The following is a 15940-nucleotide window of genomic DNA, read 5'->3' as shown; positions in this document are numbered from 1 at the left end:
GAACTCATATACTTATTGCAAAAGTTTATTAGCCCTCGAAGCAAAGTACTACTACGCATGCCACTAAGGGGATAGATTGGTAGGAAAAGATCATCGCTCGTCCCCGACCGTCACTCATAAGGAAGACAATCAAAAATAAATCATGCTCCGACTTCATAGCATAACGAGAGACTATACATGCATGCTTCAGGAATCACAAACCTTAACACCAATATTCCTACTAGAGCATAATTACTCATCAACATAACTCACATATCACATCATCATATCTCAAAACTATTACTAAGAATCCAGTTTATTTTGTCCCATGATCTTCATGACATTTTTCTTTTCTTTATCCTTCTTGGATATCTATCACTTTGGGACTATTTTTCATGTGTTGCTTTTCATAAGCTCAAACAAATATAAGTGAAGATCATGAGCATAATATTTCTTTCTCTCAAAATAATTTAAATGAACCAAGAGAAAATTTCTTCAAAATTTTACTAACTCTCAAATAAATCTAAGTGAAGCAAGAGAGCATTTCTTCAAAAATACTAAGCACATAGTGCTCAAAAAGATATAAGTGAAGCACTAGAGCAAGTACTAGCTCATAAAAGATTTAAGTGAAGCATAGAAAGCAAATCTAACAAGTCATGACATAATTTTGGCTCTCTCGAATAGGTGTGTCCAGCAAGGATTGATAACTTAAAACAAAAAATAAAACAAGCAAAGACACATATCATACAAGACGCTCCAAACAAACACATATCATGTGACGAATAAAAATATAGTCTCGAGTAAAATACTGATAGTTGTTGGAAGAAAGCGGGGATGCCACTCGGGGGGCATCCCCAAGATTAGTTGGTTGCTCATTTTTGGATAATAGCTTGGGATGCCGGGGCATCCCAATCTTAGGCTTTTCCATCCTTCCTTCATCCATCGTAAGATAACCCAAAACTTGAAAACTTCAATCACACAAAACTCAACAAAACCATCGTAAAATCCGTTAGTATAAGAATAATAAACCACTACTATAAGTGTTGTATCAAACCAATTCATTTTTTTGTATTATATCTACTGTATTCCAACTTTTCTATGGCAAAAACTCATCAAAGAAAACCATAAAGCCATCAAAATAAGCACACAACACAAAGAAACAGAATCTGTCAAAACAGAACAGTATGTAGAAATCTGACTATTTCGAATACTTCTATAACTCCAAAAATTCTGAAAAATTAGGACGGCCTGAGAAATTTGTATATTGATCTACTGCAAGTGGAATGGGTATTTTATCCCTCTCAGGTAAAAAATGAAAATTAATTTCATGAGCATAAAAGTTTCTGTTTTTTCAGCAAGATCAAACAACTATCACCCAAGAAGATCCTAAAGGCTTTACTTGGCACAAACACAAATTAAAACATAAAAAACACAATCATAACAGTAGCATAATTTTGCTAACACACAAGAACAGGAAGCAAAAAGCAAAACTAAATTTTATTCATTGGGTTGCCTCCCAACAAGCGCTACAGTTTTACGCCCTTAGCTAGGCATAAAGTAAGGATCTAAGTTTTGTCATCTTTGGTTCGAGATCCATAAGATGCCCTCATGATTGATTCATAGGGTGGCTTAATTCTAGTTCTAGGAAAGTGTTTCATACCCTTCCTCAAAGGAAATTGGAACTTAATATTGCCTTCTTTCATATCAGTCACGACACCGATACTGCGTAAAAATGGTCTACCAAGAATAATTGGACAAAATGGATTGCAATCAATATCAAGAACAATAAAATCTATGGGCACATAATTCCTATTTGCAAGAATAAGAACATAATTAATTCTTCCCATAGGCTTTTTAATAGTAGAATCCGCCAAGTGCAAATTTAAAGAGCATGATTCAAGATCGGTAAGACCAAGCACATCATATAAAGATTTCGGAATTGTAGAAACTCTAGCACCCAAGTCACACAAAGCAAAAAACTCATAATTTTTAATCTTGACTTTGATAGTAGGTTCCCATTCATCATGCAATTTTCTAGGAATTGAAACTTCTAATTCCAATTTTTCTTCAAGAGCTTTCATCATAGCATCAACAATATGTTTAGTAAATGCTTTATTTTGTTCATAAGAATGCGGGGAATTTATCATGGATTGCAACAAAGGAATACAATCAATCAAAGAGAAACTATCATAATTAAAGTCTTTGTAACCCAAAAGATTGGGCACATCACTAGCTAAAGTTTTGACCTCTTCAAACCCACTTTCATCATTTTTTAACAAGATTTTCACCCTCCGAAATATTGGGACGCCTTCTACCTAAAGTTGACTCTTCTCCAGTCCCTTTTTCATCAATATTAACTTTACTAAACAAGGAATCAATAGAAGAAACACCAATCATTTTAAGATCTTCATCACTTTTGCGAAAGAAATCACCAGAAAGCACTTTTTCTAATAATTCTCTTTTAGCTCTAAGCATAGCGGTTCTTTTCTTATTTTCATCCATAGAAACATAAAGAGATTTAATTGATTCATCAACCTTAGGCACAAAAAATTTCATCTTGAGATTTTCCACATCATGAGAAATTCTATCAACACTTCTAGACAAATCATCAATCTTATTCAACTTTTCTTCTATGGAAGTGTTGAAAACTTTTTGCGTGTTGATAAATTCTTTAATATTATTCTCAAGATCAGAGGTGTTCCTATTATTATTATATGATTGATTTCCATAGGAATTACCATAATTATTAGAGGAATTACTAGGAAAAGGCCTAGGATTAAAATTACCTCTATAAGCATTGTTGTTGAAATTATTTTGAGAGATAAAATTCACATCTATGGCATCACTATTTTGCTCAATCAAAGTAGACAAAGGCATATCATTAAGATCAATAGGAGCACTTCTACTAGCAACCAATTTCACAAGAGCATCAACTTTTTCACTCAAAGAAGAAATTTCTTCAATCGAATTAACTTTTTTACTAGTAGGAGCCCTTTCGGTATGTCATTGCAAATAATTTGCCATGATATTGTCAAGAAATTTGGTGGCTTCACCCGAAGTAATTTCCATAAAAGTAACACCCGTGGTGGAATCTAAAAGATTACGAGAAACGAAATTCAACCCCGCATAAAATTTTTGTATGATCAACCAAAGATTTAACCCATGAGTTGTGCAATTCCTTAGCATCATTTTCATCCTTTCCCAAGATTGTGCAACATGCTCATGTTCAAGTTGCTTGAAATTCATGATCTAGGTTCTAAGGAAAATAATTTTTGCGAGAGGAAAATACTTAGTGATAAAAGCATCTTTGCACTTATTCCAAGAATCGGTACTATTGCGAGGCAAAGAAGAGAACCAATTTTTTGCAGAATCACGCAAAGAAAACGGAAATAATTTCATCTTGACCACATCATTGTCCACATCTTTTTTATTTTGCATATCGCATAATTTCACGAAGGTATTAAGATGGGACGCAACATCCTCATTAGGAGTACTGGAAAATTGGTCTTTCATAACAAGATTCAGCAAAGCAATATTAATATCACAAGTCTCCGCACTAGTGGCGGGAGGAGCAAGCAGACTGCCGATAAAATCATTGTTGTTGGTATTTGAGAAATCACATAACGTGGTGTTCTCTTGAGTCATGATGACCACACAACAAGATTGCACTCAAAAACAGATCCGGCAAGAAAATGGTGAACGAAAAAGAGAGGCGAATAAAACGACAAATTTTTGTGAAGTGAGGGAGAGGAAAACGAGAGGCAAATGGCAAATAATGTAAATTGCAAGGAGATGAGATTTGTGATTAGGAACCTGGTTATGAATAAGATCCTCCCCGGCAACGGCGCCAGAAATTCCTTTTGATTGCTCTCTGACTATAGCGCCAAAAAAGCTCATGTCTGCTAGGACTACGTCGGTATTTCCCCAAAGAGTAAGGGATGATGCAGCACAACGATGGTAGGTATTTGCCTGAGTGAAGAAACCAAGGTTATCGAACCAGTAGGAGAACCAAGCAACACGACGTAAACAACACCTGCACACAAATAACAACACCTCGCAACCCGACGTGTTAAAGGGGTTGTCAATCCCTTTCGGGTAACGATGCTAGAAAATTATAGTAGATTGAAATAATAGATCGCAAATATAATAAAGTGCAGTAAAGTATTTTTGTATTTTTGGTTTAATAGATCTGAATAAAAATGCAAAGGAAAAGTAGATCGCAAGCAAATATATGAGGAAGAAGACCCGGGGCCCGTAGGTTTCACTAGTGGCTTCTCTCGAGAAAGATATCAAACGGCGGGTAAACAAATTAATGTTGGGCAATTGATAGAACCTCAAATAATTATGACGATATCCAGGCAATGATCATTACATAGGCATCACGTCCAAGATTAGTAGACCAACTCCTGCCTGCATCTACTACTATTACTCCACACATCGACCACTATCTAGCATGCATCTAGTGTATTAAATTCATGAAAACATGAAGTAATGCAATAAGAACGATGACATGATGTAGACAAGATCCGTTTATCTATTGCGTAGATATAGATCCCATCTTTTTATCCTTAGTAGCAACGATACATACGTGTCGGTTCCCTTTATGTCACTGGGATCAATCACCATAAGATCAAACCCACTACCGGGCACCTCTTTCCATTGCAAGATAAATAGATCAAGTTGTCCAAACAAAACCCAAATATCGGAGAAGAAATATGAGGCTATAAGAGATCATGCATATAAGAGATCAAAGAAACTCAAATAACTTTCATGGATATAAAAAGATATGACTGATCATACACTCAAAGTTCATCAGATCCCAACAAACACACCGCAAAAAGAGTTACATCATATAGATCTCCAAGAGACCATTGTATTGAGAATCAAGAGAGAGAGAGAGAGGTGAAGCCATCTAGCTACCAACTACGCACCCAAAGGTCTATAAAGAACTACTCACGCATCATCGAAGATGCACCAATGGAGGTGGTGAACCCCATCCGAGATGGTGTCTAGATTGGATCTGGTAGTTCTGGACTCTGCTGCGGCTGGATGAATATTTCATCGACTATCCTAGGGTTTTGGGAACATTCGGGTATTTATAGAGCAAAGAGGCGGTCCAGGGTCACCCGAGGTGGGCACAACCCACCAGGGCGCGACTCCCCCCAAGTGCTACCAGGGCCCAACATGTTACTTTTGGTCCATCAAAAATCTCCGTAAAGTTTCGTGGCATTTGGACTCCGTCTAATATTGATTTTCTACGATGTAAAAAACACGGGAAAAACAGGAACTGGCACTTGGCACTATGTCAATAGGTTAGTACCAAAAATGATATAAAATGACTATAAAATGATTATAAAACATCCAAGATTGATAATATAACAGTATGGAACAATCAAAAATTATAGATACGTTGGAGACGTATCTGTGCTCTAGTAGATGACTTGGGGATCAAGCCATACAAACCGACTTGGGCCATGTAATCCTAGCCCTCACCCATCTATTTAAGGGAAGGTAGGGGCTCCCAATTTGGCGGCTGACATGTCTTCCACCTCTCCATTAGACCTCATACAGATCCAACTGATGTATACCTCATATGAGGCCATATCAATACGATCTGACATGCAGGATGTAGGGTATTACTCCACCATAGAGGCATGAACCTGGGTAAAATCCGTGTCCTGTGTGTAACCCAATATGATCCTCTATGCACTCCGCTCCATGAGGAACTCTATGCAGGGATTTGACGGAATTTCGCTTTGTCAGTTGCTCTCCCTAGAAACATGCGACAACAAAAATCTATTTGTTGGGATCTTTGTGATTCCATTTTGTGAGATGAACCAAACATGTTTTCGTTTGATTATATCCCCTTTACGTTAACAACGTCATCTAACACCGATTATGTTTGCGTTAACAATGCCGAACCAAACACCTCCATGGAGTATAACGTAAGAAGACCTACCAAACATCATGTAGTGCCTCAGCGTAGCAGTAAGCAGGCAACCAAACACAGGACCCCGATGCAAGAAAAGGGGGATGGACTTGGCCATGACAACGCCTCCAGGGAGGACACGGCGTCCACACGTGTCTCCGTTGCCCGAAGCCGCAGTCGCGCCAGATTTCTCCTCGACCCTGTCCGTCACTTCTTCAGAGTGCAACAAACTGGGAGAGAGGGGGGGCAAAGCTGCCACCTTGGGTCCTCACCATGAAGAGGGGGAGTCGAATGTCGCCGCACCGCCGCCCACACACCACCATGCCGCCCAAAAAGGCACGTCCACCATAGCCCCTGGTCGCCGCACGAGTAGCTGACGACGAATCCTCCACATGGGGGACCATGGGCTGCATCCACCCGCCACAACCTCGCCGCCCTCACAACGAGGGAATGCAGCGCCGCTGCCGGGATGCCGCAGCACATCCAGCCGTGACGCCCGACCAACCACCTCGTCGCACCTCCACCCCGGGGAGAAGAGGGCGACTCCACTGTAGCCTAAGGCTGTCACCCCAGTGTATCAACATCGGACCAACACCGACGGGAGCCCTCGCACCACCCGCAACCCAGGCGGCCAGATCTGACTGAGCCAGACCAAGTCCACCCAACGGCCACGGGACGGCACACGCACAGCCCCCCGAGCCCTATGATGAAGGTTGAGCCAATGCAGCCTATCAAACAATGTGCACAACATATTTTTAGTCTGCATCTACTCAGCCCGTCTTCGACACATATGCAAGAGGCAAAAAACGATGCAAGATATCAAACACACCCTAAGTTTGTGGACGGCGTATCTTTATTTGGTATTAAATAAAGCCAAGCCATGATAGCATTATCTACTACCCCTATAAAAGGAAGAGAGGGCGGAGAACCAAATCATCCTATCCATCCAAACCTGCAATCTGATGGTCTACATCGCTTCAAAACACCAAACACGTTTTATACTTTAATTACCCATAGTGCCATTATGTTTAATTAATTACCCAGCATGCCATTACCTTAATCATCTCCTCTTTCATCACGCAGGAACAAAACCAAAACCGCTGCCCATGCCTCACCGCCAGCCACACCCCACGCCTCGCCCCACCTCTTTCCCTACAACCTCGCCGCCAACTACCGCCTCCACCCGTGCCTCGATCTTCATGCGCCGCCGTCCGCCGGACCGCCTCGACCTGTGCCTCTCCACGCGCTGCCGGACCACCGGGCCCACGCGCCGCCGGCTTGCCTCAACCCGTGCCTCTCCATGCGCCGTCGTATCGCCGCGTCCATGCTCCAGCCGCCCGGCCGCGTCGTCCACGCGCCGCCTGGACTGTCGCGTCCACGCTCCAGGCGCACGGCCGCGTCACCCACCGGATGCCCGGACCGCCGCGTCCACGCTCGAGGCGCACGGCCGCGTCGTCGTCTATGCTCCAGGCGCAACACCGGGCATCCACGCTACAGGTGCCTTCCCCTCCGATTCATGCGTCGCCGCCGCCTTCGTCCCCATCCCAACTTGCCGCCTCGATTTGCTCCGCGTCTCCAACCGTACCAAGATCTCAACCCCATCGTCCTCTTCCACCTCCCTCTCTTATTCCCCTGTGCCTGGGTGAGGTGGGCCATGACGTGCACACGGCAAAGAGCGGTTGCGGTTCTGGCACCGGTGGAGCTCCTACGGCTGGTTGTTGATTGCCGCGACATCGACGGGTGGCGCCGCCGTGGAAAGCCTCCATGCTCTACAGCCCTTGCACGGCGAGACTTCCTTCTCCTCCCGCCTTGCCATGATGCGCGGCTCCTCGGCTGCGCGCGCCCCGGGGACTCCCTCTTCTTCCACTACAACGGCCACAGCCTGGGGTTGCTGTCGTCTGAGACCTGCCAGTACGACGACAAGGGGTTTGACTCCACACCAATGTCATCAAGGTAAGCTAGCTTGGTACACGAATTAGACTCACAGATTAGTTCAATATACAGTGAGTCAGCAAGCAAGCGATTAATAATTATTCCCAGGTTCCTGTTTCAGACAATCATGATGTTGCTGTTTTTTAGAGCAATGCTATTGTCCTATTGCACACTACGGTATATATTTGAATCCAAGTTTTATTGATTCCACACTGCCTAAATTAACCACTATTTTCTTTTCTTCCTTCAGTTGCTCGGTCAAAGTGTGACAACCTGCTATGGGGTGGTTCTCTTATTGAATATGTGAGTAATATAAGTACTCCTATCGTCATAGCTGAGCAAGCTTTAGTGCATTATTTGTTAATAATGGATGGACTTTACTGCCACAGAGGTTGATCAAACTATCACAGGGTGGTTGTACCTAAGGCATGGTTTTGTGAGTTACAGTGCCCATGTAAGTGTATATATTAGATATCAGAATTCGTTATGTTCAAGCATTAGAACACTGGAAAATTCTAACATTTACCACTACAGCCTGAGGAATTCACCGTTATTGGATTAAAGAGAAAACACCGGGCCTTTGTTTGAGCAATACAAATAAATTATTATGGAATATACTATAAACTCTGAAATCATGATTCATAAGCAGCATAGAATAATTTACCTATAGATTCAGGTGTGTCTATACAGGTGCGAGGAGGTTATTTACCTTCCACTGAAAGAATAGGTTCCCGTGAGCTTCCACTAGATTTTTCTTAATCTAGAATAGAGTTGGCATCTTTAATCCCATCGAGTCGATGTGCTGACACTGCTCATAATCATGACACATTTGTACTGTTTACAGAAATTTTCACTTTGGAAGTGGAAGTAATGATAGTGAGGAGAAGTCAACTAAACAACAGAAGGTTAAGAGTTCAACTTGAATTATGTATCAAATTAATTATGTCATCAAGATGCCTTAGATTTTAATTAGATGAAATTTTATTACCTTGGCCATCTATTGGAGTAGAGTAGAGTAGTGGGTGACCACAAACCCCCCTCGCTATTTTTAGATATTGAGGATCTTTAGGATCTTTGAAGAACAACGTGACTGTACATCTACTCTAGCAATTTTTCATATTGGTTGTATGTGTCCTATAAATGGCTTGGATTCCTATAATAATAAGGAGATCATATGTGGCTGATGTTTTCTGAAATGACCAATTAGTTGTGTTGTTTATCAGATATTCCTAATATTGGTGTTATTGCAATCCAGGAACTTGCCTGTATGGTGTTTGCTAGAATAGAAGAATCTGCAAAAAGGTTGGTATAACCTGTTTATCTGCAGGGATTACATCTTCTTTCTTGTTAACTGTGGTAATAATCATTGATTACAGCTAAACTAATTATAACACGAATTGTTTCTTTCTGTGTATGTGTGCAGAGGTCGGATGTGGGCTGTACATGGGCATTAACTCGTTTCTGGGATTCAGGAGGGAGCATGTGCCATGGAACTTCAAGAAGACAAGAACCATGCGTACCTCCACGTTGTGCAGCGGCAGAAGCCGGATCACGATGAGCCAGAGCACCCGCTGATGAAGTCACTGTCCTCACCATCAGTATGACAAACTTGTCGCTCATTAGATCATGCACGTATCGTCTACATCTATGCACAGCCTGTGGCCTACGTGAATGACATGCTTTGGTTGGCAACGTAATATCTTCTGTTTGGCTCTGCTTTTTTAATAATGATGACAACCAAAAAATACATTATCAATGGATTCACATCATGTGTTATTCTGGAGCAGGTTACTATACATGACTGAAACTGTGCAAAGTACACACGATATGATGTGTTCTGTCGTAGCTGATTGTTACAAATGATGTATTATTGTAATGTTTACATTTGGATGCCCTCGCTCCAATAAACATGCACACAACCAGCTGAGGCACCTGCTTCGTTAGGATCCAAGGAGTGTACCCCTTGGAGCAACATAACCAACATGCATGCACGCACACAGTGTTACTGTCGAAGTACCTCAGAGTTCTAACTCGCTATGTTCACCTGGTAAAAACACCTTCAAATACTACTACATTAATGAGACATCTTCACCTTTGTTTATGAGTTTGTCAGCTCTTCTTCTAAACAGGTTCAGCCTCTATGGTACCAATCTCCGAGAGTACTTCTCTTCCGGTGGCTCAAAACGACAGTTGCAACCGCCGGTGTGAGTGTCGAAGAGTGTTAACCATCTACCGAGGAAGCGTCATTTGGTATGAAGGTCCAACCTTCTGTTGTAGGAAAGGCAAGGTCAAGGTATTTATCCTGGAGGTTCCTCAAGAGATGCAACAATTGTTTACAAGTCAAGTAGATAAAGATGAAAGTACTTTAGACAACACATTAGATATTTCAACTCCCACTTCTCCTTGACAGGTCTTGGAGTTATCCTTGACCAACGGGTCAACGCCACGGCAAGAACTGGCGTATGTATATTTCGTGCTCATGGTCAGTTGTACCATCGTCTGGACCATCTTGTACCAGGTAGTCATAGACCCAGACATATGCAACTATATATTTATGATACGGATGAAGCCTTGGAACATAGGGTGAAGCGCTCTCCGGATATTGATATCAATCTCATATGAAAGATTCTACGTATATTGGAGAACAACCCGTATGTTCAGTTGATCACATGTCAGATTTTTATCTTTCTTATTATTCTATATACAACCATATTCTTTGAACCTTCACGTAGTATAAGTTTTCTAATGTTGTATTTTTATGGCTACCCAGAGGTTCTCATCATTGATCTACTACTTGAAGAAGATAATGGAGGTAACACGAATGCGAGAAGAAAATACTATACCTGTTGTGCTTCGCTTGGCCTTCAGTCAGCAAGATCAGCAGCCAGCTCCTACCTGTAGTTCAACCTCTCAGGATTCAAAGACTTCCGCAAGGATTGGTTACAAGAGAGTCTTTTCCTTCCTATGATCTTGTGTATATCTTGTACAGTTCTGCTCAATGTTGCGCTTGAAATATGGCATTGGATTGAGCTCATGTGTGAGACTTATGGATTCTGAACCTTTTGCTTTGCAATGTGTGATAATGATGTGTGAGACTTATATATTGTGACACCAAATTTATGTGATGTGTGCAATTCTGTAATGTGAGGCCAAACTAAGTTCTGTCCATTTTATTTGATTTTCAACATATGGTATACCCATGGTGGTCTAACAATGCCTAAATGATGCCAATTTTGTTTGTCTAATATACTACTGATAATTTTGGATAAGTTTAAGACATTTTGTTCAAATTTGTGAAGTCTGAACACACTTTTGGGTGTGGTTAAATGTACCGAGTTGTTTTTGCTTTACATGCTGAACACACTTTTGAAGTACCTTTACATGTAGACCTTATTTTTCTTTTTTCCAAATACCATGGAAACCTAGCACGTAAGCAGGCTTGTTTGCCTAATTTTTTAAAAAGAAACTGCATGTTAATTCTCACATATATTTGTATATTAGTCTAGATGTACATTTGCACGTGCATGCTTACTAGTAACTATATAAAAGAAACACCAGAGAGTAAATTAATTTAACATGTTTTTTTTTGGTGGCAGACGCTTCTCTGGCCGTCGTTTCCAGTCGGCCTGCAGGTAGCCGTGTTGCTCGCTTCGCTTAGCACTTCCTGCCTTGATGGTCTCCTTGCTCCCTCGCGCACCCTACCTTGCCTCCCTCGGCAAACCCACCTCCCGCGCTTCCTCCTCCTCGCTGCGACTGCCGGCCATGTCCTCCTCCGCCCCCGCCCGCGCGGCCACGGCGGCGGCCGAGCCGGAGGCGTCCCGCCCAAGGAAGATGCCGGTGCTCTTATTCGACGTCATGGACACCGTCGTCCGCGACCCCTTCTACCACCACATCCCCTCCTTCTTCCAGTTCAGTACACGCCCCTACTCCTTATTCCTCAGCTTGGTTTATCGCTATCCATTCATGTGTTCGTGTGGTCTAGGCATGCCCCCGCTGACTAGATGTTCGACGGAATGCGTGGTTGGTTCTTGGTGGTGACGTGGGCAAAGAAGCTAGCCCGGACGCGTGGTGTTTTTAGATATTTTGATCATGCATTATGTGGCAATTTCGCTTAAGATGTGCTGTATCCGCTACTGAATTACTGGAATTTTACTTAGGAATTGCTGAACGATACACCAGTTAATTGAAATATGTAAAACGTGATACCAAAAAAATAGTTATTCAGTACTGCAGAATAGAGTGTTATGGGTTGTTGAGGGCTATTCCTTAGTGATGTTTTATATTTTGCACTCATGTTTCAGTACCTCAAGGAATCTGTTGAATTAGTATCTTATTTGTTGTATTATTTAAGTCTGTTGGTTTCCACTTTATCAATATTGCATTCCGTTCTAATTGATCCTACTTTTTTTCTTCTAGAATGTCCATGAAGGAACTCCTAGAAAGCAAGCATCCAACATCATGGTCCGAATTTGAGATGGGGTTGATTAATGAGGTAAGAACTATAGAAGCTTGACTTATTTTCTCTCTATATGATGGTATTTCTGCTAATTCCAGATCAGTAATATTGTACAAATATGACTTAGACCAATGAATGTGACAAGACTGGGGGTACAGCCTAGGAACGAGGGTTGGGTGGCCATGGTACCTGGGGTGGGAGGAAGAGAAGGTTGCGGACAGGGATTATATCTTGGCTAGTTTATTCTCATTCATTGGATCATCCATATGGGTACATGGTGTTACTTATATAGGGAAGATTCAGCTTGATGCCTAGCATAGGATCCCACCTTCCCTAGCAAACCATATTTTATCTTCCATTCAAGCCTATCACTCTCCTAACCAAATAGATATCTACTATACTTATGTCCTTAACTGATTTTAATAGTAATTCCTGCACAGGATGATTCCTAGCTTGGTGCTTGCCTGCGCTATCGGGCATTGACCTGACGCCCACGAAATAGACATGCAGAGCAAATAAAACAAAACTAACGCATTAGAGAAAGATAAACTAAATGATAAGGTACCACATGGTTCTTTATGAATCAAATTTTGTTTTAGAGCAGCAGTGTGGAACCAAAACTTAATTGTTTGAAGAGCAGCACTGGGGAATTGACTTTTATCAAATACGAACTTGATATATCTTTGTGCAGTTGATTTGTGGCTTATAACATTGCATGGACACCATCTTATGATGAATTTGGTACAAAAGCCCTACTACTTCTTAATTATTTGCGGGGCTTTATTTTAGAGACTTGTGGGGCTTATGTTTGTTTGTTCGCATTCGTGAAACAATATGTTTATTTGTCATTGGAATAATGAAACTGCTACTAGGTAATTGCTTGCAATAATCTGCTTCATTGCACCTCTAACAACAGAGAGATAAGCCATCCACGGTTGTCATGTTTCTTCCCTCTATATTTTATTAATCGGTCATAATCGCGACCAGATGTTAAATATGAACATTTCTCTATTATAAATGACTGATCTTCTCTTGATACTGTCACTTCTTCTTTGAGTTAAACACCATTATGTTTTATTCTGTCAGGGCCAGCTGGCCGAAAAATTCTTCAATGATGGCAGATCTTTTGATTTGGAAGGTGAGAAGCACAAAGTAGAAGTGTCATTGAGATTACAGGCTCCCCTTTAAGATTATAGTAATAAACAAATCACTGTCTTCAAGGATAAATAACTTAATTTCCTGATTATATCGATCGTCACGAAATTGCTGATAACCTACATTAGTAGGTTTTCAATACTAAAAATATGAACCCAGAAGTTTGGTGCCCTTATTGTACGAACACCAATCGTGATATAGGTTTTGTAAAAATAACCTAGCTGATTGATCTCCAATCTACTCCCTCCGTCTCATAATGTAAGACGTTTTTTGACACTAGTATAGTGCGAAAAAACGTCTTACATTATGGGACGGAGGGAGTACTATTTTTCTTGCTTAGAAGAAGATTCTTTTTGTAATCCATTTGTATGCCCTGTAGGTCTGAAAGCATGCATGGTGAGAGCATACGAGTATGTTGACGGTGTTGAAGATATTCTTTGCAGTTTAAAGCAAAACAACTATGAAGTGCATGCTTTTACAAATTATCCAGTGTGGTAAGTTCCAGCTTTCTTGATACATATGTACACAATTACTCGTTCCTCAGATATGATTTTTAGGTACCAGTTGATTGAGGAAAAGTTAAAGCTGTCGAAGTATTTGTCATGGACATTCTGTTCTTGTCACATCGGTACTAATCTATCTCAGTTTTTCCTTTCTCTGGATGAAATATGAATACTTGGTAAATGTTTACTGTTTATCGTTCATATGAACTCCATTTCTTTATGCAATGGAATGAATAGCTTCATTATATTGGTTTAGTAGTGTGTAGAGTAGTATTCAGTATTCACAGAACATAGTCATCATTTTAATTAAGAGTTTAAGTTTGTTTACCCTTGAGAGGATAAGAGGTCTAAAAACTGCACAGAATTTGACACTCCATCAATTGGACCTTATAGTTTCTTATTAATTCTCAGTAACATGTTGAGCTAGTTAATAACTGATATTGATAGGCAGTAGTTTAGCCATTTTGGAGCTTTGTCAATCTCAAGCCAATAGTTTTTTCATCCTACAGAGCAAATAGAAGGCTGTTCCTTGACATCTTGTTTGTCAGGGAATTGGAGCCCTTCTGATATATACCTGAGATGTTTGAACTGTATGTAGAAATTGCTTAACAATTCTGTCCTTCATTAGTTAGTTCTGCTTAAAGCAAACATATGTTTTTATTATCAGCTAAATAATGAAGCAACACTGTACTTACTATGTTTTCATGCTAGGTTATTCTCGTACTCTGTGATTGCATCATAGGCTGAATCTATCGAATGAAAAGGCTGCTTCTAATCTTGGACTTGGACTTTCTATCATAATGTTACACAGGAATACGCAAACCTTCACCAGATTTTTACCTTCATGCCGTGGATCATCTCAATATCGATCCAGGAAACTGCATTTTCATTGATGACAGGTCTGGTATTTTTTATATTTAAATGGTTATTGTTGTGCGGCAATGTAAATTACTTGACATGTTTTGGATTTTTTTTGCTGCAGGATGGTAAACATTGAAGCGGCCCTTAGTGTAGGAATGGTCGGTTTGCATTTTAAAAATGCTGAGGCCCTAAAGAATGATTTGTGCTCACTGGGAGTTGAATTGGCACCTCTTGTGCTTGAAGATGAAACTGAAGTTCAGTAACATGGCTTCCTGTTTGGTCTTCTGCTCATGTAAGATTCATGCGTATGAATTATCCTTCTGTCTCTTTATGAACTACTCCGTATGTTAAAAGCTTGATGGGCTGTTATTGTCACAATATTATACTCCCTCCGTAAACAAATGTAAGACGTTTTAGGTCACTACTACATTATAAAAATATATAATATGTTAATTGTACATATGTACTCTGTAAACATAATTTATTAATAAAGGATAATAAAATGACAATTGCTTTTGGGAGTTGTGAAAGCTAACTTGGTACGTTTTGATGAGCTCAATCCAGGATGAAAATAAATCATGTTTAACCAAGTTTAAGTGTGGTGGTTAGTTGCTTAACTTATATGCAACTAAGCCAGCCAAACATGAGCACGACTCGACAATGGTAGATCATTCTGCATTCACTTCAGTACTTCCATCTATCAAAGCTTAGATGAGCCTTTGCGCCAATGAAGGCAAACAAACATTTTGTAATTAAATGAACAGTCGATCATTTATGTCTGCAACATGTTGTATTCAGATGGTAGTAAATCAGTCACGAGGCAGGGTCTTCGCCAATTCCATAATTACTTGTTTTAGTTGATGTCTTCGCCGATTCCTATACAGTGACTATAGCGCCTTTTTACCTTTTTTTCGGGTGACTTTAGCGCTGTTAAAAGGCAAACCGTATTAAGCACTCAACTCGTGATAAAGTGGGCCGGCCCATGAACATTGAACCGTTTTTGGTTTTGTGTATAGCGTCTAGCGGGTTTTGGCCAGTTTTTTTCATTTCTTTTTTCTTTTTCGTTTTATTTTTTTCTCTTTTCATTTGAAATTGTCAGAAATAATTAAATTACTAAACCTTTTT

General features: G+C 40.6%; 1 protein-coding gene across 1 annotated transcript; it reads left to right on the top strand.

Annotated features, from left to right (window-relative positions):
* The first annotated feature begins 11437 nt into the window (after positions 1–11437).
* On the top strand, positions 11438–15236 carry LOC123086883 (flavin mononucleotide hydrolase 1, chloroplatic). The gene is made up of 7 exons (XM_044508703.1): positions 11438–11748; positions 12257–12332; positions 13383–13434; positions 13831–13945; positions 14009–14079; positions 14766–14853; positions 14937–15236. Exons 1-7 carry the CDS (start codon positions 11513–11515, stop codon positions 15076–15078), a joined length of 780 nt encoding a protein of 259 aa, XP_044364638.1. The 5' UTR covers positions 11438–11512; the 3' UTR covers positions 15079–15236.
* Positions 15237–15940: the final 704 nt, after the last annotated feature.

The sequence above is a fragment of the Triticum aestivum genome, chromosome 4A (assembly GCF_018294505.1).
Source record: "Triticum aestivum cultivar Chinese Spring chromosome 4A, IWGSC CS RefSeq v2.1, whole genome shotgun sequence".
Classification (NCBI taxonomy): Eukaryota; Viridiplantae; Streptophyta; class Magnoliopsida; order Poales; family Poaceae; genus Triticum; species Triticum aestivum.
Note: the sequence above shows the minus strand (reverse complement) of the source record. Positions and strands in the feature narration are given on the sequence as shown.